Source organism: Balaenoptera musculus, chromosome 1 (genome assembly GCF_009873245.2).
Source record: "Balaenoptera musculus isolate JJ_BM4_2016_0621 chromosome 1, mBalMus1.pri.v3, whole genome shotgun sequence".
Taxonomy (NCBI): Eukaryota; Metazoa; Chordata; class Mammalia; order Artiodactyla; family Balaenopteridae; genus Balaenoptera; species Balaenoptera musculus.
The window spans coordinates 39,020,285-39,043,478 of NC_045785.1; the positions used below are offsets into that span (position 1 = coordinate 39,020,285).

At 36.0% G+C, this 23,194-nt stretch overlaps 1 protein-coding gene across 1 annotated transcript in view; it reads left to right on the forward strand.

Annotated features, from left to right (window-relative positions):
- Positions 1-21,875, forward strand: part of CMPK1 (cytidine/uridine monophosphate kinase 1) — a 33,474-nt gene extending 11,599 nt beyond the window's left edge. The window contains exons 2-6 of the mRNA XM_036827110.1: positions 14,022-14,168; positions 17,894-18,046; positions 19,302-19,378; positions 19,624-19,720; positions 20,784-21,875. Of these exons, the coding sequence (XP_036683005.1) occupies positions 14,022-14,168; positions 17,894-18,046; positions 19,302-19,378; positions 19,624-19,720; positions 20,784-20,825 (516 nt within the window). The 3' untranslated portion in view covers positions 20,826-21,875. The remainder of the gene's footprint in view (positions 1-14,021; positions 14,169-17,893; positions 18,047-19,301; positions 19,379-19,623; positions 19,721-20,783) is intronic.
- The last annotated feature ends 1,319 nt before the right edge of the window (positions 21,876-23,194 follow it).

Below are 23,194 nucleotides of genomic sequence, written 5' to 3' on the forward strand. Positions count from 1 at the left end.
ATCTCAGTTTCCCCTTTCATAAAATGAGGGGTATGGAAATAGGTGGTCTTGCTAGCCCTAAAACAGTTCTGTATACTGAGACTTCATTGTTAGATAGTATTGTAATCCTGTGTAGTCACATTCAAGAGGCATGTTATCCAATCACTATGAATATGTGTATCTTCTTTGCCATTCTATGCTGTATGAATGGGAGCACCAAGGAATTGTATTTAATAAATTCCCACTGTATTTCTTGTTTGCGTAGAACTTCAGAGTGATAACAAAGAATGTGTAAAGGCAGGAAAAGGAATAGTTTTTTGAAGTAGAACAATTGTGTATGTATGAATTTTTTTTAATTAAAAATATTTAAGAAATGGGACATTGGAGCCAACTTTCTTACAATATAGCATAGTAGTAGAAAGAATGTAGACTTTGAAGTCAGTTGTTGGTTCACATCTCGGTCTAACACCTGTGGCTATGTTGCTTAACTTTTCTGATTCTGTTATCTTCATTTGTAAAGTGATGATAATAATGACAACTTAACTAGGTTGTTATAAAGATGAAACAGCATAATGCTTCTACAGTGTTCAGCACAGTACATGGCACTCAGTAAATTTGTAAAGGCTAGCATAATTTTAGAAAAGATCTACAGTGAAGAGATCAAAGAGTAATTTAGATTAAGGTAGTTTTGGGGAGCATTGTATTCCCATTGTTTACTACAGCATAAGGAAATGATTACCCACACTAATAAGTTTACAGATTTTTAAAAACCCAGGATGGTATTTTAGAGTTTATCAAATATGAAAGGTCTTTCTACTTAGAGAAAATGTTTGGAGTTAACTTAGATTTAAAAATCCTAGAAAGGGCAAGTGGATTTAAGGAAAAGTTTATAGTATACACGCTCTTTATATTCAAAATAGGTTACTAGTTGCCAGATGGAGCTAATGACCTAATGATTGGATAAGTTTCATAAGTTAAGCCTGTATATGTACCTTAACTGTCCTGTTACTAAAAATATGCATACTTTTACTTTTGGTTACTTTTTAAAAAAATTTTTATTTAATTTATTTGGTTGCACCGGGTCTTAGTTGCGGCTCATGGGCTCCTTAGTTGTGGCATGTGAACTCTCGGTTGCGACATGCACGTGGGATCTAGTTCCCTGACCAGGGATTGAACCTGAGCCCCCTGCATTGGGAGTGCAGAGTCTTAACCACTGCACCACCAGGGAAGTCCCACTTTTGGTTACTTTTTAATTATACAAGTAGTACATATACATTATAGAAAAATTAGAAAATACAGGTGAGTAAAAAGAAGAGTGTAAAAATTGCCAGTAATCTTACCATCCAGAGAAAACCACCGTTAATCAATATTTAGGGACATAATTTTCCAGAGATTTTTTTTTTTTTTTTTAGTAGGCTCATACTCTGGAAACCTGCTTTTTACTTATAATAATATCACAAACATATCACCATGTTAATAAATGCACTTTTACCACATAATCTATATGATATTGTACTCTGTAGATTACATACATTATTTAATTAATTGATTCCTTGTTTTGGAAATTTTGTTTCTGATTTTTTCAGAAGTTGTATTCTGTGTTTTTTAAAAAATACTTGGAGATATAATTTATATACCATACAACTCATCCATTTAAAGCGTAGAATTCGGGACTTCCCTGGTGGCACAGTGGTTGGGAATCCGCCTGCCAATGCAGGGGACACGGGTTCGAGCCCTGGTCTCGGAAGATCCTACATGCTGCGGAGCAACTAAGCCTGTGCACCACAGCTACTGAGCCTGCGCTCTAGAGCCCGGGAGCCACAACTGCTGAAGCCCGTGTGCCACAACTACTGAAGCCCGCGTGCCTAGAGCCCGTGCTCCGCAACAGGAGAAGCCACCGCAGTGAGAAGCCCACGCACTGCAACGAAGAATAGCCCCCACTTGCCACACTAGAGAAAGCCTGCGCACAACAGTGAAGACCCAACACAGCCAAAAATTAATAGTAAATTTATTAAAAAGAAATAAAATTTAAAAAGCATAGAATTCAGTGTTTTTGGTATGTTATTTATTTTTTTAACTTTGGTAAAATATATCGTGAAATTTACCATTTTAACCACTTTAAGTGTACAATTCAGTGGCATTAATTGCATTTACAACGTTTTGCGACCATCACCACGATTTCTAAAACTTTTTCATCAATTATTGGCAATAATTTCCCATTCTTCCCTTCCCCCAGCCCCTAGTAACCTCTAATCTACTTTTTGCCTCTGAATTTGCCTATTTTAGGTACTTCATGTAAGTGGAATCATACATTTGTCCTTTTTTTTTTTATGGCTTATTTCACTTAGCATAGTGTTTTCAAGTTTCATCCATGTTAGCATGTATCAGAACTTCATTCCTTTTTATGGCTGAATAATATTTCGTTGTATGTATTTATTACATTTTGTTTATCCATTCATCTGTTGTTGGATAAGGGCTGCTTCCACCTTTCCGCTATTGTGAGTAATGCTGCAGTGAACACTGGCGTACAAGCATCTGTTTGAGTCTTTTGGGTATAGAGCTAGGAGTGAAATTGCTGGATCATATAATAATTCTGACTTGTTGAGGAACTGCCAAACTCTTTTCCACAACAGCTGTACCATTTTACATTTCTACCCGTGATGTGTGGTTTCTTTATCCTCACCAACACTTATCATTTTATGTTTGTTTGTTTGTTTGATTATAACCACCCTACAAGGTGTGCAGTGGTATCGCATTGTGGTTTTGATTTGCGTTTCCCTAATAACTAGTGCTATGAGCATCTTTCATGTCTCACATGTCCTTTTTTTTTTTTTTTTTTTTTTTTTTTTAAATTACCATCCTGAAGGGTGCACTGGCATCTCATTATGGTTTTGATTTGCATTTCCCTGATGACTAATAAGGAACTTTTCCATACTGGCCATCTGTATATCTTCTTTGGAGAAATGTCTGATTGATTGATTGATCGATTGATTGATGTATGTATGTATGTATGTATGTATGTATGTATGGCTGTGTTGGGTCTTCGTTTCTGTGCGAGGGCTTTCTCTAGTTGCGGCAAGTGGGGGCCACTCTTCATCGCAGTGCGCGGGCCTCTCACTATCGCGGCCTCTCTTGTTGCGGAACACAGGCTCCAGACGCGCAGGCTCAGCAATTGTGGCTCACGGGCCTAGTTGCTCCGCGGCATGTGGGATCTTCCCAGACCAGGGCTCGAACCCATGTCCCTTGCATTGGCAGGCAGATTCTCAACCACTGCGCCACCAGGGAATCCCCGAGAAATGTCTGTTTGAATCCTTTGTCCTTTTTTTTCCCCCCCAGAATATTGCATTTAAAAAATTGTCTTTTGCAATTTTTAAAATTGGGTTATTAATCTTTTTATTGCTAAGTTGTAAAGTTTTAAAAATATATTTTTGGTACAAGTCCCTTATCCAGATATATGATTTGTAAATATTTTCTCCCATCCTGTGGGTTGTCTTTTCATTTTCTTGGTAGTGTCCTTGGAAGCACAGAAGTTTTAAATTTTGATGAGGTCTGATATCTTGCACTTTAGAACATACAGTATGCTTTCTCTTGCCTGTGGTGCAGAGATTAAAAGATTGATAAAGTGAGGCCAGAACTGTAAAAGAGGTATAACTGGTAAGTGTATTGTGCCTGGGACTGAGAGTTGAGGGTGGAAGAGAGAGGAGATAGTGGTAGATGGAAAGGAAGAGTGGGGGCAACAGATTCTTGTTACTTCCTTGACTGATTCCAGGGCATAATCGGGTCCAAGTTAAGTCAGGCTAGAGAGGTGGGAGAGGTTGTCCATTTTGCAAAATGGTTTCCAGCATTCTTCCTGTTGTGTAGTCATGGCAGGAAAGAAAGTTTTCCATAAAAATTTCCCATAAGCTTACCACTTTTTAGGACATTTCCTTTGTGTGAAGAAGTTAGATTCTAATCAAGAACCAGTAATCCCTTATGTCCTGTTCTACATTATATAAATGGGTACAGTTGTCTCTGGTCAACATTGAATCCCAGGCTGGGCTAGGATTTGATGGCTATACCATCAAAAATGTATATTCTTAGACTGACTTTAATTTTAGATTGAGAAAAATGTAATCATGAAGGTAAATTTTATACCAAAAAATTTTAGAAACATATACTGTTTTTTAAAGCCAAATATTGATTTTCCTCACACTTTCTCCTATTAGCACAGGTTGATGGACTAAAAATGAAGATGATTCTTTGTTGTTTAAGCTAGATTAATTTTCTCTTTTTAAAAAAAAATCATGAGAGTGGTTGGCACAATAAAGTTCTGAAAGTGCTCCAAGGGGTCATTCTGGAGACTAGAAGTAGTGTGGGTACATTGTCTGTCATGGAGGTGTCATTTCCAGAACATCTTGCTTATAATTTTGAACTCTAGTGTCTAGAGTAAGGCTTCACTGAAATATGTTTCCTTTTAAACTTTTGCTGCTGTGCCTTTTGGATCCTCTCAACTGAGTGTGTCTCTAAATTTCCATCTGTTTCTAGGCTATAAAACTGGACTGTTTTCTGTCTCCTTCTATAACTCTTGACTTCATGCCCATGCAGTGTGTTTCAGTGTTGCTATATTATACTTTTGTTTCTCCTTTGTTTAAGGAATGGATCACTTTCCAGAGAAATTTTTATCTAAACATTTGAATTGATTTTTGCTGCTATTCTCTACAGTGATTTAGTTTTAAATTTTAAATAAGTTTGTGATTGTGCAGGTACTGTTTTTCTTTTTTCTTGAACTTAGATAATGTTTTTTATGTAGGGATTTTTATTCCTAATGTGAGGCAGTTCATTTTGGTGTTCTCTTAGGATTTGATATTAATAAAACACTTAAATCAACAATCTTACTTTGTGATGCTGTATAAAAAAATAATAATAAATAAATTAAATTAAATTTTAAGAAAAACCAAGTCTTTGTGATATTTGCCATGTAGAGATGTGTGGATAGAATATATGCTTTTTTAAATTAAAAATTTAGTAAGTTTACATACATGTACATTGAGATTCAAACAATTCAAAAGTACATAAAGTAGAGTGAAAGTTCTCCTTAACCTTAGCCTACTCTTTTTTTTTTTTGGTTGCTTTGGGTCTTCATTGCTGTGCATGGGCTTTCTCTAGTTGCGGTGAGCAGGGGCTACTCTTCGTTGCAGTGCACAGGCTTCTCATTGCAGTGGCTTCTCTTGTTGTGGAGCACGGTCTCTAGGCGCGCAGGTTTCAGGAGTTGTGGCACACGGGCTCTACAGCACAGGCTCTGTAGTGGCGCACGGGCTTAGTTGCTCTGCCGCATGTGGGATCTTCCCGGACCAGGGATGGAACCCGTGTCCCCTGCGTTGGCAGGCAGGTTCTTAACCACTGCGCCGCCAGGGAAGTCCCAGCCTACTCTCCTTATGTAATCACCTACCAACGTTTTTGTGTGTGGCTCTCTGGTCCTCTTTTGATGTATTTATACACAGATAAAAATGCACGCACACAAACATTGCCTATTGTTATTTTTTTGCTTAACAGTGTATCTTGGATAGCTTTCCATATCAGAACATGCAGATAGCTCAACTCCATTCATAATATATACAATAATCTTACTTAGCTATTCATATATTTTTGGACATTTAGATTTTCTGTTTACAGATGATGCTGACATAAACATTCATTACATATGTCTTTGTGCACACGTGCAACTATTTCAGTAGCACAGCTCCTAGAAATGGAATTACTGAGCCAAAGGGTATGCAAACTTAAATTTTGTTAAACTCTGCCAAATTGCCCTCTAAAAAGGCTGAACCAATTTACACTCCCACAAACTGTCAGGATGCTGGTTCTTCCCCACCCCCACCCTTGCCATAGCCAGATATAAGTCTTTATTTTAACCAATCTGATGGGTGAAAAATGAAATCACATTGCTTTAATTTGCATTTTCATGATTACCAGTAAGGTTGAGCATATGTTCTTTTCTCTGAATTGTTTTTTCTTTGCCCATTTTTGTATTGAGCTTTTTTCTTTGTTAGTAGGATCTCTTTGTGTATAATGTATATTACCCTGTCACCTTTGTATGGTGAAAATATTTTCTCCCAAGCTGTTGATTGTCATTTGGTTGTATCTGTGATAAGTTTTTATTGTTTATGTGGTCAAACATAAATCTTAGCTGTTTTGGTTCTTGTTTTGGAGTGTCTTTCTCTATCTCAAGATTATCTTCCCCTAGTACTATCCTAGGGTTGTTTTTTGTTGTTTTTTTTGTTTTTGTTTTTTGCATATATTGTGTTGTTTTAGAACTCTAATTTACCTGGAATTTAGTTTTGCATATGATATGATGCAAGAGTCTAATTTTTTTTCAGATGGGTAGCCGGTTGCATAGTATCATTTATTAAATAGTTCATCTTTTCCCCATTGATTTTTAGATGATGACTCTATCACTTATTGAATTCCCATTTATACTTGGGTCTGTTTCTGGACTCTGTTGAATTTCATTTTTCCATTTGTCTATTTTTATACCAGTATCATGCTGTTTTAATTACTGTAGCTTTATAATATTTTATGCCACCTGGTAGGACAAGTTCCCATTTGTAGTTGTTAATATTATTTTCGAATTTGGTCATTCTCTCACATTTACCCTTCCTGATAAACTTGAGAATCAACTCATCAAGTTTCATTAAAAAATAAATAATCCCAGGTGAAGTTTGATTGCGGATGCAATCAATTTATAGATTAATTTGTGGAAAATTTAAATATTTACAGTATCGAATGTTTCTATCCAGGAACATAGAATGCCTTCTTTTTATGATACTGATTTTAAGTGTTTCTAGTTTCTTCTTATAATTCTTACATATTAGTTTTAGATTTATCCCTAAATTTAAGTTTTTAGTACTGTTTTGAATAGGATTTTTTAAATTGAGGTACAGTTGACTTGAATAGGATCTTTTAAAATGTATATTTTCTAATTAGCCATTGCTAATTGTTTGGAAGGCTATTGATCTGTTTGTTTATAAGAAGATAGTAAGCAAGATAGATACATTCTTGTTCTCATAAAATTTTTAATATACTCAAATACATCTGTGATGCCAATTTTTGGAGCCTGGGTGTTTGAGGGTATTTTCATAGTGAATTGCATTTTCATGTATCATATTTTCCTTGTTCTATAGTTATTCTTTGACTTCACTCCTTTATTGCTATGTAATTAGTAGTTTAGCCACTGATTATCTTGGACTTTGCTCCAGGAATAGCCTATATGAGTTAGTCTAACTCCTCCCTGACCCGTCTGACTGCTCTCATAGTAGGTCTTGAATCTAGTAGCGTAGACCACATTTTTAGGAGTATGTTCTTCATACTTCTAGTTTTAACAGCTAATAATGATATTTGGCTGTGGCTGATAGTGTAATGTAGTATAGATATGATTTCTGGTAGTATAGATATTATTTCTGTTTTACAGATGAAGAAACTGAAATCTAAAAAAGGGTAAATAAATTTCCTAGAGTCACACTGGATTGTGACAGAGTTTAGTTATAAAACCTTATCTCAAATTATTAGTTCAGTGTTCTAAGTATGTGACTTCATGCAAGGTTCTTATGTTCTTCTGATCCTTGCTGAAGCCTATGTGTTTCTCTAAATGCATTTCTCCATTTGTTTGATAATGTTTCAGGTGCTCAAATTTTATGTTTGCATATGTTACTGAATTCAGAGTTTGTTATCCTTTGCACATTTTTCTCAAGTGTTGATTGGTAAATCCAAATAAATTCTAGTTCTTAAAGAGAACCCAAGCTATTAAAATGTTGTGGTTATTTTGTAGTGAGGCTCTTTACAAATTGTATTCCCAAGTAGTTATATTTCTTAGGGTGACTTTCTTACTTTTGGTATTCCCTGGGTAAATGGTATTCTCGTTTTAATGTTACTTACCTTTTTTAAAAAAAATAAGTACAGTTGGTACTGTACTGCTTAGTGTTTAAGAAACCTCTCTTTCATAAAGTGAATAGAGGCTAGAGATTCGTTTGAGTGGTTTGATGTATATCCTCTGAGTGTTCTCACAGGAATCGAATTAACTGAATTCTAGGCTCTTAGACCACCTGCAGCAGTATTTGTGTTGTAGTGATATGAGTGTGTTGCTTGTAGGCTCTGCAGTGACAATAAGAATTGATCATTTAATTAACAAGATGAGATGAGTGTTTCTTAAGATTAACAAGACCTCTGTGCCTATCCATTCATGTTGGAAATTTTCAAATTATTGCCTGTGAGCTCCTGGAATCCCTGGAGGCTTCTGGGCCTCATCTTCATCTTTGACTATTTTCCATCCCTTTCTGTTATAGGGAATGTGGATTGATTCAGAATGGCTGAGATGAATTAAAAGAAGTAAAAATACTGGAAATGACCAACTGGAATGAAATTGGAGTGTGAAAATTCCAATTCACAGTTGCTATAGGGGCCATTTGGTATGTAAAACAGATGCCAAAATCCTCAATATTCTGAGAAGTCTTCTGCAAAATGTTAGAGGGTTATTGAGGCCTTACACAAATGAGAAAACAGTCTATTTCATGGCTTCTAAATCACCCTTTCTTTTCTTATTTATTTATTTATTTTTGGCTGTGTTGGGTCTTCGTTTCTGTGTGAGGGTTTTCTCTAGTTGCGGCAAGCGGGGGTCACTCTTCATCGCGGTGCGCGGGCCTTTCACTGTCGCGGCCTTTCTTGTTGCGGGGCACGGGCTCCAGACGCGCAGGCTCAGTAGTTGTGGCTCACGGGCCTAGTTGCTCCGCGGCATGTGGGATCTTCCCAGACCAGGGCTCGAACCCGTGTCCCCTGCATTGGCAGGCAGATTCTCAACCACTGTGCCACCAGGGAAGCCCCTAAATCACCCCTTTCTTTAAGTTTTATTTATTGTTCTACCTTCTTGTCATTGCCTCTGAAGAATCACCTCTTCCCCAAGCAGACAGTGCTGGTAAAGACTGAATTCCTTAGGAAAAGTTAATGCAAATATGAAAAATTGACTTTATTAATTAATAGTAGGGCTCAAGTCACTGTAAATATGTAAGTCATTATTGCATCCTTTGTGAATATAACCTATTTATTTCCCCCAAATTAGCACATTGCCTGGCACTTTATAGGAACTTAATAAATATTTATGGATTTAAAATAAGTTCCATGTATTGCCTGAATTAAGGTTTTCTTACATGAAGAGCATAACATTGAGGAAAATAAAATAGTGCTGTAATTGTCTGCAGTTGAATGGATTATATCCCTCCTCTTTTCTCCTTTGCAGGATATAAGCTTTTAAACTATCACTCTTTAATTAGAGAAAGAAATATGCTTCATGTTAATTTGGAGTCTGTCTGCTAAAGATTTTGCCTAAGAAAAGATTTAGCTTGTTTTATAACTTTCATAGTTTATAGTTAATATGTAGATTTGTAATTAAATAGGCATGGTCAAACGTGATGTACACATTTGGAAATACAATGAGGGCGGACTAAAAATGAGATTGGAAATCAGCTAGCAATTTAAGTCAAATATTATATTTAACCTTTCTCCCACTGTCTTCTTTCCTTCCTATACCTCCTTTCCTCCTTCCTTCCTCTTTTCCCTACCCCTTCCCTTTCTCTCTCTCCGTCCACTCCCGTTCCTCCCTCCTTCCCTCCCTCCCTTCCTTTCTTTCTTTCTTTCTAACCTCTGTAAAATGGTGATTATAAGAAAAATCCTTTTTCTAACACTCTGTGGGTAAAACTGGAAGGAACCCTAAACAGTTCACCAATTTTAAGCATCTGGGCACTGTACAGCAGTTCTTACAGTCAAAAGTAAGCTCTCCAAGACTGGCAGATAATGTTACTGGAAAGTGCTTATCAGACATCTCAGAGTAATCGGAAAAAGTTCTGTTGGAAATGCCTTTTGAAATAAATGATAGCCTTACATGAAGTGTTGCTGGGATGCTGTAAGCTCTAAAGCTATTGTTTGCAACAGTGCCAAACTGGTGAGTCTGGATGGCTCCGGATAGCATTTCCAGGTGTTGTGCTGAAGGTGCATTGCTGACAGTACATAATCAGAATTAGATTTTTAAGGTTCACTAATCTTACAGGGAATGCAAAGTAACTTAGTCTTAGATGCTTCATAGATGTGTCAGCTATTTAAAGGACACCAATAGTTTTAATTCAGTTGCTTTAAAAATATATTTGTATCTGCTATCTCTGCTGTGTTCCCTCTATGTAGCTCAAGGCTCAGTAGCAGTCCAATGGCACTTTCTAATTGCCATACTCACAGGAGGAGGTGCCTGGCATGTGGAGCTCCTCTGCCCCCAAGGACTTGCCATTTACGCATCATTTGTACCTTGAACTCTTTTTTTTGCTATTGTTTTGGTTTTGATTCTTTTTGTTGTTGTTTTTATTCACATAGAACGACATTACCTAAATTTAGAAAGGAAGAAAGAGAATTGCTAAGAAGGGAGAGAAGTTATCAAGATGATTAGAGATTTGATACCGTAAAATTGTCAACATTTGCTTAGTTGTAGTAACAGAGTGCTGTTCTGTACTTGTTGAGAATATGGTGCATTTTTCCTCCCTCCAAATCTTAGTGTCTAATTCACAGAAGTTATTGAGTTGTTTTTCAACTTCTTAAAGGAGAAAATGAAAGTAAAAAAATTTAGACGGTTACTCTAAATGAATTGAATTTATACATTTGTCACTAGAAAACTACTATTTTTAGCTGAATAGTGGCTTGTAATTGTAGTTATAGTTTATAGTGTTTATAATTTGCTGTGGTTTAAATGTTGGTTTTAAGACTGTAATTAGTGACCCACTAGATTTTAATTGCTAGGAAATTTCAGAGAATGTGAAAAAGTTTGGGCTAAGCCTGGGAAATATCCATTCTTGCTTTCCTCAGAATTGGCATCAGTGACTACTTCATGACAGCAGAATGCTTTGAAAACGTGCTCTTTAAAGTTTAGCTATTATTAAATACCATAATAACTAGTGTGTAAGTGATAGTTGCTTTTTTGTTGTAGAAACTCTGTGGTAAGAGGAAAGCTTCAGCAAAATCCTTAAAAATATAGTATAAAAAAGTAACTGGTAAATAGAGGATTTTAAAAAATGGAATGTGGATGAGAAATAGAAAGACATATAGATTTGGCATGATTATATTTATTTAAATTCCTTATCTCCTTGGACTTTGCAGATAAGGTGGTTTTCTGTGTAATTTTTAAAAAACATATCATTTGTACACTTCTACAATTTACAACTAGTCTCTCTTTTAAAAAAGTGATATGCCAAAACCCATTGTAATGTAATGTAAGCTTGGAAATTTGAGCTCTTCAATGTCAAGAAACAAACAGTGTGTGTACTAATTTCTAAATTACTAGCTGGGTTTCTAAATGTATACGTTGTTCATACAGCCAAGGCAATCTGTACAGAGCAATCTGTACTGTTGGTGTTTCACTGAGCGTTTGCCATTGTTTAGTACTGTTTGTCTCTGCATTTATTCAATATTACCATATGCTATAATCTCTAGACCAGATGAGAGCATCCAGCAAGCATAGACTTCCAAGCAGGAGCCAGAGTAAGCAGTGGAAAATGAAGCTGCTGTAAAATTTTGTGGACAGCCGTTGCAAAATACTTTCTGAAAATTGTGCATAGTAAATGGGAAAGTAGGTCACATCTTGTTTTTTATAAAGTCTTTTCCATATCCATACCCGTCTTTCAAAAGTTTATACTTGGTGATAAAAGTAGGCGTTTAAAAATGGTGTGGTGTGAAAATAATTTTAAAATAACAATTTAAATAATTAAGTACTTTTGTACTTATTTCCATTTTCTGTAAATGATGGGAATGTTTTTAAAAGCCTATTACAACAACTAAATACACTTTTGATCATTTCTTTTAATGCAAGGAGCTGTATGCCTAAGAGAGACATGAGTGATACTGTGGTTTTTGTTTATTCTCCTCAAACTTTATATCCAATTTTAGTCAGCAAATAAACTATTTAGTTTGTTTTTCTTTGCTGACTACCTTATTGTTGGCTTACTTTAGTAAACAAGAACAAGTTTAGCCAGCAATTTTTAGAGATAGAAAAGGAGTAAAGAATGGCTTCTGCAATCTAAAAAAAAAAAAGAGAGAGAGAGAAAACTCACTGTAGCCTCAGTAATTGAGAGAGTTAAGTTTTGTAAGATGTGCAATTGACACATTCTATTTTGGAAGGAGGGGTGGGAGTGTGGGCTGCCTCAAATCTTAACATTGAAATTAAAGATAAAATTTAAGATATCAAATATTTATGGTACACTTACTATGAATGAGATAAAAACCCATTTAGGGAATCGTAAAAATTTGGGATGAGATGATTGTTTTAATTGAACATTGAATATAGATCTCAGTATCCTGATATTTGAGAGTAAAAATAATCTATTTTATTATTATGAAAATTATTATTATGAAAATAGATTTTATAGTTCTTTTGATTTAATAAAAGGGAACATGCTAGTTCATGTGGAGGAAGAAGCTTTTCAGTATTCATAATTGTCTCTTAGATCCATATTGTTTTCTCATTCCAACCACGGGGAAGTGGCAGAATAACACTATAACATCTTATGTGACTTAGTTCAACTATTACCCTATACCCTGACCTAATACATCATTTGTAAATCCTTAATAATAATGACCATCACAATTGTAATACTACTATACTCCTGACCTTTCACAGTGTATTTATTGTATTCATATCTGTTATCTCACTTAAGTCCTTTGATTGGTCTCTCTGTCAAAACCTTTAAAGCTGGACTTCCCTGGTGGCACAGTGGTCAAGAATCCGCCTGCCAATGCAGGGGACACGAGTTCGAGCCCTGATCCGGGAAGATCCCACATGCCGCAGAGCAACTAAGCCCATGCGCCGCAACTGCTGAGCCTGTGCTCTAGAGCCCATGAGCCACAACTACTGAGCCTGCGTGCCACAACTACTTAAGCCCGTGCGCTCTAGGGCCTGTGCTCTGCAACAGAGAGAAGCCACTGCAGTGAGAAGCCCACACACTGCAACAAAGAGTAGCCCCCACTCGCCACAACTAGAGAAAGCCCACGCACAGCCATGAAGACCCAACACAGCCAAAAATAAATAAATAAATTTATTTAAAAAAAAAAAAAACCTTTAAAGTGAATACATATATATACACACACACGCATATATGTAATAATATAAAAATGGTGTGTATATATAATATAAAAATGCTTACAGATTATTTAAGATAAGTATCTTCATGATGGCAAGGAGGTAAATGGCTTTTATCTCCTACTACATGTCAGGCTCTTTGGTAGGCATTTTATATAAATACATTATCTCATTTAATCATCACCACTGAATTATAAAATAGGTATCTCTATTCCCATTTTACAGATGAGACCTCTCTAGTCACAACTAGAGAGGTAGGAAATGGACTTTTGAGAGTGGTAAAGAAGATACTGGTTTAGACGGAGAGACAGTGATACTCTAAGACACTATTTGATTATGTGTCCACTCTCCAGAGTGGTCAGGAAAGGTAATTTCATGGAGAGGTAGGACTTGTACTGTTTACTGAGAAAGGGAACAAAACAGAAGAATGGGGTTTGTGTAAGTGCTGATGAGTTCAGTTTAGATGTGTTGAGTTTAAGGAAGGGAAGATCTTATAGAAGGTGGGTACAGCCAACTGTGGTAAGATTTTGGGGGTTTTGCCTTGAATTATATAGATTTTTGTTAGACATTTCTTTGAACATTATTAATAACATTTAAACTTTGTGTTTGTGAAGGAATATGATGAGCTGTTAATGCCTTGAATAGTTAAATAAATTTCGGGTCGATTGCATGATTTGTGAACATTATAGCTACCATGTGCTACGTAGGTTAAGGATATTTTTTAAGCAAACTGGATTGTATGAAATCTCTTCAATTTTTCTTTATTATTTATTTATTCTATAAGCAAAGCTTGTTTATTATAGAAAAATTAGAATATAGAAGTTACCATGAAGGGAAACAAACAGTAGTCCTAACACTGGGTTGAATGTATTTTGATTTTTTTCCTATGTGTTTTTTCTTTCAGAAATATGGCTACACACACCTTTCTGCAGGAGAACTTCTTCGTGATGAAAGGAAGAACCCAGATTCACAGTATGGTGAACTCATTGAAAAGTACATTAAAGATGGAAAGATTGTGCCAGTTGAGATAACCATCAGTTTGTTGAGGAGGGTAAGGAGTGTGAATGCCAACCAGTTAAAACCAACAAGGAAATGAGAAATTAAATCTGCTCTCCCTTTGAGTAATGAAAAAAATCAGAGTATTGAATTTCTTGCTTGTGGAGGGTGGTCATGGTGTTTGAGAATGGCAGAACTGGAAATTCCACTTTCACCTGGGAAGAAATTGTACAGTAGGAAACATTCTCTACCTTGGTCTAGGATCAGCTACAACTGAACATTCATATGTGTACACTTGACCCTTCCCAGCGTGCAGAGAATCCATCCTCCTTCCATTTCTATTTCTTTTTCCTCCTTTCCCTTTTCTGTTTTCTTCCAGACTTTGTCCCTCCCTCCCTCTTTCTTTCCCTCCCTCTCTCCCTCCCATGACCCTCCCATTGTTGCCATTCTCTCAGTCTTGATGTTTCCTTTTCTGGTGCATGCATCACCATCTTCAGTGTGAAATGCTGAGACTAACAGCTATCAAACTAAAATAGGTCCCATCTAAAAACAGATGCCTTGCATTTACATGATAACTCTCCACTATAGATTCTCAAGATTATAGTCATTAATAGATATTTTCACATATAAGAAACGTGAAGGAGAAATGGAAGAGTGGGAACAGCAAGAAATAGTTGAAGCCCAATGGAAAAGAGATACATGAGCTTCTGGTTGGAACCATAGAAACTTGAAGAGTGGCTCATTCACACACATTCTTACCTCTTGTCTCAGAGAGTGGAGTAACCTGCTTCCATTCAGAGTAACTAAATCCTCTCTCCTTATTCTCTGGATTTAATGCCCTTTCTCCACTTTTATGCTTAATTGTGAAAGAGTAGTCTACATTTTTTACTTTTTCATTTTCTACTCTTCAGCTGTTTGCACTAAGACTCTATTTCCATCTTCATTGAAACTATTCTTGCTGATGTTACCAGTGATCTCTATCAAATCTAGGGGATATTTTCAGTCATTTTTCTTGTAGCCTTTAACTTCCTGTCTTTTTGAAACTCGTTCCTCCTTTGTTCTCTGTGACACCGTTTCTCTTGATTCTCTTCCTCCTTCAGTGACTGCTGTTTCTTAAGTCTCCTTTGATAACTCTTCTTCTTCTGCAAGTTTCTTAAACCATGATGCTTCTCAGGGTTTCATCCTTGGTTCTCCTCTTATTTTATACATTTCTTGCTGGATGTTGTTAGCCATGTCCAAGGTTTTCACTGTGCTAATGATCCCAGAATCTATAACTCTAGCACAGACCTCTTTTTCTGAACTCCAGACCTGTATTTCTTTTTTTTTTTTTGGCTGCACTCCACAGCTTGGAGGATCTTGGTTCCCTGACCAAGGGTCGAACCTGCACCATCAGCAGTGAAAGCACGGAGTCCTAACCACTGGACTGCCAGGGAATTCCCCAGACCTATATTTCTAACTATTAGGCATCCATCTGAATGTCTCACAAGTATCTCAAAATCAACATGTCCGAGTCTGACTGTATCATCTAAAATGTGATCACCCTTTATTTCCTATCCTGGTTAATGGTTCTACCATCTACCCAGCTGCCCAAGCCAGAAATCTGGGAGCCATCCTATATTTTCCACCTCTTCCTCACTTTCCCAAATCCACTCAGTGAGCAGATCCTTTCAATTATCTTTCTCTTTATCCTCTTCTATTTATTAATAGTTTTTTTCTCCTCTATTACTACTATCATCTTAGTTCAGATCCTCTTTTTTTTTTTTTTTTTAGTAATATTGGGAAGAATGCAGACATTATGTTGGGAAATCAATCACTGAAATATATTTTTCATTTTTTATTTATTTATTTTTTGGCTACGTTGACTCTTCGTTGCTGTGTGCGGGCTTTCTCTAGTTGCGGCGAGCTGGGGCTGCTCTTCATTGTGGTGTGCGGGCTTCCCATTGCAATGGTTTCTCTTGTTGCGGAGCACAGGCTCTAGGCATGCGGGCTTCAGTAGTTGTGGCTCGCAGGCTCAGTAGTTGCAGCGCATGGGCTTAGTTGCTCCGCGGTATGTGAGATCTTCCCGGACCGGGGATTGAACCCGTGTCCCCCTGCATTGGCAGGTGGATCCTTAACCACTGTGCCACCAGGGAAGTCCCAAGATCCTCTTTTTTTCTTATTTGGACCATCACTAGAGCCTTATCATTAGTCTTTTGCCTTTAATCCATCTTTGTCCCCTTCTAATTCATCCTTCATGGTGCAGTCAGTGATTTTTTTTTTCTAAAGGTGATGGGAGCATGTTCTTCTACTACTTAAAATTTCTCAGTGGTCCTGTATTGCTTGCAGAATAAAAACCAAATCCTTAGTGTGGTATAATAAGTTCTTCATTAATTTTGGCCCTACCTACTTTCTAGTCATTTCTCCTTCCACTCTCTACACGCATCCTAAGGTTCACCTTTACCAGCTTATTTCAGATTCATCAAAGCTGTTATGCTTCTTCATTTCTGAGCCTTTAACATCCAGTTGACACCATCTGGAGTACCTTGATCCCTGTCTGCCTGCCATTTCATTATTCAGAATTCAGCTCCTCTGCCACCTCTTTGGTAGAGCTCTTCCTGGCAGTTTCCCAGGTAGTTTGTGCTTGCTTCTTCATTTTATCACAGCATCCTTGCATACCTCAGTATAGAACTTAGCATATTTACTTACACATATTTGTTACCCACTGGACTGTGAGCCCGCCAGGGGCCATGACCTTGCTCTTCATGTTCCCTGATGGTAGGCCTTGAATGAGTGTATGTTGAGTGAGTAGAATATTGATGTACCCCTTCAGATGTCTTCTACTACCATAATTGGGATAGAAATGCTATAGCAGGGGTCCAAAAGCATTCTGTGAAATTTTGTGAATATTGGAGAAGCTAGATGCTGGGTTAAAGCCAACCCTCAGATAAAGGAATTAGGGGTCCTGACAGCCATTGTTCTTCTTGAGGAACCAGGAAAGTCTGAGCACTGAGGGAACGGGATGTCGTTTTGCTTTAGAGTAGAGGCTCCTCTGGAGTTTGTCGAAGACATGCATCTGTGCTTATCTCATGGTGATTGATAGTGGTAAGGATTTGGAGATTCGAGATCTGCATCTCCCATTCACATATTTCCACATTCTACCTAAATTCAGACTTTGGAAGAGGATGGTGAAATGTGCAATTATTGCTGTCTTTCTGAATGTATTGTTTCCTTTGCTACCTGTGTTTTGGGGTGGCCAGTGGCATTTAGGTTTAAATTAGCTTCAGTTTAAAAAAAAAAAAAAAAGACTATTGACTCCTACACTAATAATTAATGCTAGCAATCTCTTTATATATCCAAAGCTTCTTGCAGTTGGACTTGAATTATTGCAGAGAATCTGAGTACCTATAGAAGCAGCATACTTCCTACCATAGCAAAATGACTTGGGAAGAGGAAAGGGAAGGCAAGATAAGGGTCTCTATTGACTGGAGCAAAGATACTGGTTAATGCTTATTTTTCTCTTTTTGCTGTTTATAAGTTCGTGAAAATAATATATGCTTAACTATAGAAAATTTTAAAACTACAGAAAAAAAAATTGTGTGTGTATGTGTATAAAATGGGGGATACATAACCATAACTCTACCAGCTTGAGGCAAACGTTATTTCCTTTAAGTCTTTTTTTTCCTATGCACCCTCCACGCTTATGATTTAAAGAATAATAATAAAACACACCCATATAGCTACCACTCTGCTTAAGAAATTGCATTAATGTAGTGTTGAACTTAAATCTTCCTTTTTCATTAGGAAATGGATCAGATAATGGCGGCCAGTGCTCAGAAGAATAAATTCTTGATTGATGGGTTTCCAAGAAATCAAGACAACCTTCAAGGTTGGAACAAGACCATGGATGGGAAGGCTGATGTATCTTTCGTTTTGTTTTTTGACTGTAATAATGAGGTAATGAAAATCTTCATCTGCCTATATGGGCTTTAAACAGCTGATGGTCAACTGTTAGAGAAAAAGAAAGTGATTTGTTTCACTTATATTTACATTTTATATTGACAGCAGTATTTTTTGAATTGGTAAGTTGGATGCACAGAACAGCACTGTCTTAAGCTATTTGGCATCAGCAATATTGTGGGCCTAAAATCTGCTTTATTTTCAAAATAACAAGAATTTGTGTTTTGTTTTGAGTTAAGAATTGACTCATACCATGTTAGGTAATGAAGCTGCATTGTTACTTCTTGAGTAGGCACTATTATCAGAGAGTATCTTGCCTTAGGATGTCGTTTACTGGAAAACAAACACACATTTCTGGGAAGTTGGGAAAACTTTCTACTTTAAAGAAACGTGTATGATAGCCTGATTTGTCTTCTAAGAGTGAAATGAAAAAAAGCAGGAAAGCAGTCTTTTTCTTTCTGGTACTTCTAATAACATACCCAGACATACTTTTGAATAACTAAATGAATTTCTCGGTATCTTTTTTTTTTTTTTTCCCGGAATCATTTAATTAAAAGGCCTGAGTCTGTATGACAGCTGTAATATAAACTTTATTAAATTAATGCCAACGGCCTGAAAGAATAAGAATCAGCAGTACTGCCTTGAAGGAAGTTGACTATTCTTAGGTTGAATTGCAAATGTGCCTGTGGTGGAGAGACTTGCTGCAGCCTTTGAGTTGTTTTAAAATGTAACTCTCTTTTTCCAACCCCCAAAAGTATGTTTTCACTTATTCTTCAGAGTTAATTTTAGAATGTTACCACAGCTTTATAACTAAGGAATGTTTATTCACGATTAACAAGGGATACTTTATTCAAATGCAAATATGTTAACTCTTAAATATTTGGATATTTATGGAATTATCAAAAAGTAAGCAAAAATGGAACAAAGTTTGACGCATGTAATTCATACCTAATAAGTTAATAATAGATGGAACCATACACATAGAGATCATCTCTTTATTGCGGTTTGAAAAAAAATACACAGGAAAAACTGAGTCATGAATGAATTCTTATTATGCTCTGTACTTATTTAACCTAGTTTATATAAATTGAACCACATGTTTCAACTTTGCATGTTGATTAATGAATTAAACACATTGGGTTTAATGCAGGGTTTTGTTGGTAATCTCCGAACTTTCTTCTCTTTTCAGGTTTAAAAGACTGGCAAATTCATATCTTTTTAAAAATAACTTTTTATATATTTCTCTTTTTAGATCTGTATTGAACGATGTCTTGAGAGGGGAAAGAGTAGTGGTAGAAGTGATGACAACAGAGAGAGCTTGGAAAAGAGGTACTTTGCAGTTTTTACACATTGCCACCACGTCTCAGTTTGGAACTTGAATAACAGATAAAACACGTGCCCCATTTTGGACCAGAAAAAGAAAATGTCATGCTTAAATATGTAGAATGGCTTGTCTAAAAAGCTGATAAGGGAGGGAGCCAACTGGGTTTTATTCTGTATTGTCCCCCGATCTGTCCTATAACAGGGGGGAGAGAAGTATGCTTAGAACTTTGCAATATTTGCTTCTGTTGCAGAATTCAAACCTATCTTCAGTCAACAAAGCCAATTATTGACTTATATGAAGAAATGGGGAAAGTTAAGAAAATAGATGCTTCTAAATCTGTTGATGAAGTGAGTATCCCTAGCCTGCCTAATAGTAAAGTAACAATGTGATTTGGGGCAGGGAGGGGAGCAATATGCAGGAGAAAAAGAAATACCATGACAGATTATTTTGCTTTTCAAAACACTGGAGACTGAATGAAAAGCTAGGCTTTTTCTTCTTTTTTTAAATTGAAGTATGTATATTTTATCAATTTACAATATTGTGTTAGTTTCAGGTGTACTTCTTTTTGGATAGAGTCTAAAATGGGTTTTACAATTTCAGACTTGTTCTTTGTAAAAAGTGGGTGGTGTATTTATTCCAAACCTCTTTTCTCAAGCACTGGAAAATTGGCATTTTCAGAACTGTGATTTGGACCATGATCATTTTTTAAAAATCTGTAACATGAATAGCAAATCATCTAGCTGAAGAGCCCCAGGTTTCTTTCATCTCTTCCATCACAGAGCACGTAGCTCCAGAGGTACAGGGTTTCCACGACTCAATGCTTGCCTCTTCCTTCATGAATCTTGCGTCTCTGTACTGTGGTTTGCGGACTTTCAGTGCCCAGCCACTACTAGTGTCTCTTAAATTCACCCAGTCTTTCCCTGATTCCCTGAATCATCTTCCCCTGGACCTTTTTTTATCATATAGTCATTTTTGGTTTTTTATCCATGGTCCCTTCCTGTAGAGGTGAGGTAATTTTTGTTTTTTTATCCATGGTCCCTTCCTGTAGAGGTGAGGTAATACAGAAGACCTAGTGTTTTAGAATCAGAACTAGGAAGATAAGCCACTTGCATTTACTTTTACTTTTTATAGTATTGGTAGCCTATCAAGAAGTTTGTTTTGTCCTAAAAGCACTAGTAAAATTGAAGCAACATGTTCATAATTTTATATTGAAGCAACACGTTCATAATTATTAACGGTTTTGTACTACTGTCTAAAGTAAAATAGATGAAACTAAGAAATTATAATGTGTTTTTTTAATAATCCATTTTGAAAATTCATGTAAAATTGACTTTTAACAGGAACTTAGCCATATGGTGTTTTAACAATATTTGCCTTTTAAATTATTATTATTATCTTTTTCCTTTACAGGTTTTTGATGAAGTTGTGAAGATTTTTGACAAAGAAGGCTAACTCTAAACCTGAAAGCATCCTTGAAATCATGCTTGAATATTGCTTTGATAGCTGCTATCACAACCCCTTTTTAAGGCAATTTTAATCTTTCATAATTACATCTCAGTTAATGGCTGGAAAGTATGTAGTAAGACAAATTAAATTTTTTATCTTCATTTTTTTCTTTTTTTTGTCACAGGAGTAGACTGAATTCGAGTCTAACTTCATCTTAGCTATGGTGCTCACAAAACAAAGAAGGGTGTTAGCTAGTTCTTTATTTTTATTCAAAAAGAATATCCCTTTTATAGTTTGTGCCTTCTGTGAGCGAAACTTTTTAGTATGTGTGTATATCCCTTTAGTAATTACAACATGTTTGGATTAGGGATTCCCCACGTCTTCTTTCTCTTGCAGGTTTTAAATTTCCAACCTGTTAAGTGAATTTATGGACCAAATTCTAAGGAACTTTTTGTGTAGTGAGTTCTTGGACAATGTGTTTGGTTAAACAAACTCATGAAATGAATTCCTAGAAGTATTTTAGTATTTATCAAATAGCTGACCATTTCCTATAGAAAGGTAAGAAAACTTAAGCTTTGTTTTACTACAATTTGTACAAAGTTGTTTGCAGGGCATAGTCTTTGCTTCCAGGGGCTGGGATGGGGGCACTGGGGGTTCAGAGCCTGGTGGAATTGTCAGCTTTATTCTGACATAAATCTGAGGGTAAGGGGCAAGGATCACATCTAATGACATGTGTTCCTTTTGCTCTATTATATAATGTTATTAATGATTAAACTGATCTTAACAAAATTCCTAGTAGTGGAACCTTGAAATGCATGTACTTAGTGGATTTATGGTAAAATGATTTGGTTAGTGTTTTAGTAAGACTTCAAAGTTTTTTTTGTTTGTTTTCTAGACTAAGCATAGGGTTAGTACAAAGCAGAAGAAATCTAATGGTTAAATTTCCCATTTGTATTTTATTTTCTTGAATACTTTTTTTCGTAGTTGTTTAAGAAGATTTAAAAATTGCACTTTGGTCAGAAAAATAATAAATTTATCTTACAAATGTTTGATTCCCTTCCTGGCTACTTTTATTCAGTAAATTCTTTTCTTGGCATCATGTTGAAGTATTAAAAGGTACAGAATTCTTAAAAAGATATAGAGTCCAAAGGAATTTTCTCTTAAATTCATTCTTCCTTTAAAAATCTCTGAAAAATTTTTCTCCATATCTTTTTCTGCCATCACTAATGCAAAGTGGTATCCAAGGTTCTTAATGTGAGATTTATTAAAATTTTTCTCATTTTCAGCACTTATACTGTTTGGTATACAGGGTTAAATTGGGCAAGGAATTTTGACTTTGTATAATTATATTTTATATTTAAAGTCACTGGGAATAGTGAGGACAATTTATGGATGTTCTTATATTGTAATAGATTTATTTATTTCTATGTGTGTTATGAAATTCACTTATTAGTGATGAATTTTCAACATACTTGCCATAGAAAACAAAGTATCCATAAGTATTGTAACATATTAGCCACTAAAATCTGTGTTAAGATTATCTTGGCTTCTTGGAAGAGATTGTAATGAATTCTTATCTAGTGATTTAATCTAGCCAATACTGAGGGATTTTACTGGTAGTGGTAGTTCAATCAAACAGCTGTAGTGTGAAGCAAGAGTAAAGACTACAATTTTGAGAACATTCCTACTCACATAAGTGAAGAAATCCATTGGATGGGGATCTAAATATTTATATTTATATTGTGAAAGCAAACTTAAGGTTTTTAAGAAGACTGCTGAGACTAGGTGCTTTGCTTCCTTTCATCAAATATCTTTCTGTGGCATTTGAGAGCAAAAACCCAGAAACATAGTAATTGCTAAATTACAAGGCTTTCCTTTTTGTTTGCTTTTTAAGTAGAAAAACATGTTGGCAATATTGAGTTTAGGAGTTGATTGAGTTACATCTGACTTCACTAGTTTTGGTCATTTCATTTATTAAAGATACAGTCATCAATGAGTTTTTGACTTTAAAGACCCCAATGGAAGGCTTGCTGTTTTTAAAAAATTAACTAACATTATTTTTATTCAGTGATGTTGGATGTGTATGAATTATCAATATTTAGTGAGTAATCCCAATAAATTTTGTGCTATGGGCTTTGCTGTTTGCTGGTTCAGATTTCTATTCTCTCAAGCATACTGAAGATCAAGAAGTATCATATTTAACATGTGGGTCCTCACAGGGCAAAAGCAGAGTTCAGGATCCAAGAGAATTTTCCGCTCTGTGTATGATGTTTATGCATCTTGAATTAAGCAGAAAGCATGACTTTATCCTGTTCCTTAAAGAAGTAATCCAGATTGAGGCACAAGTAGCCCAATTCATTACTGGCCTGCAGCAT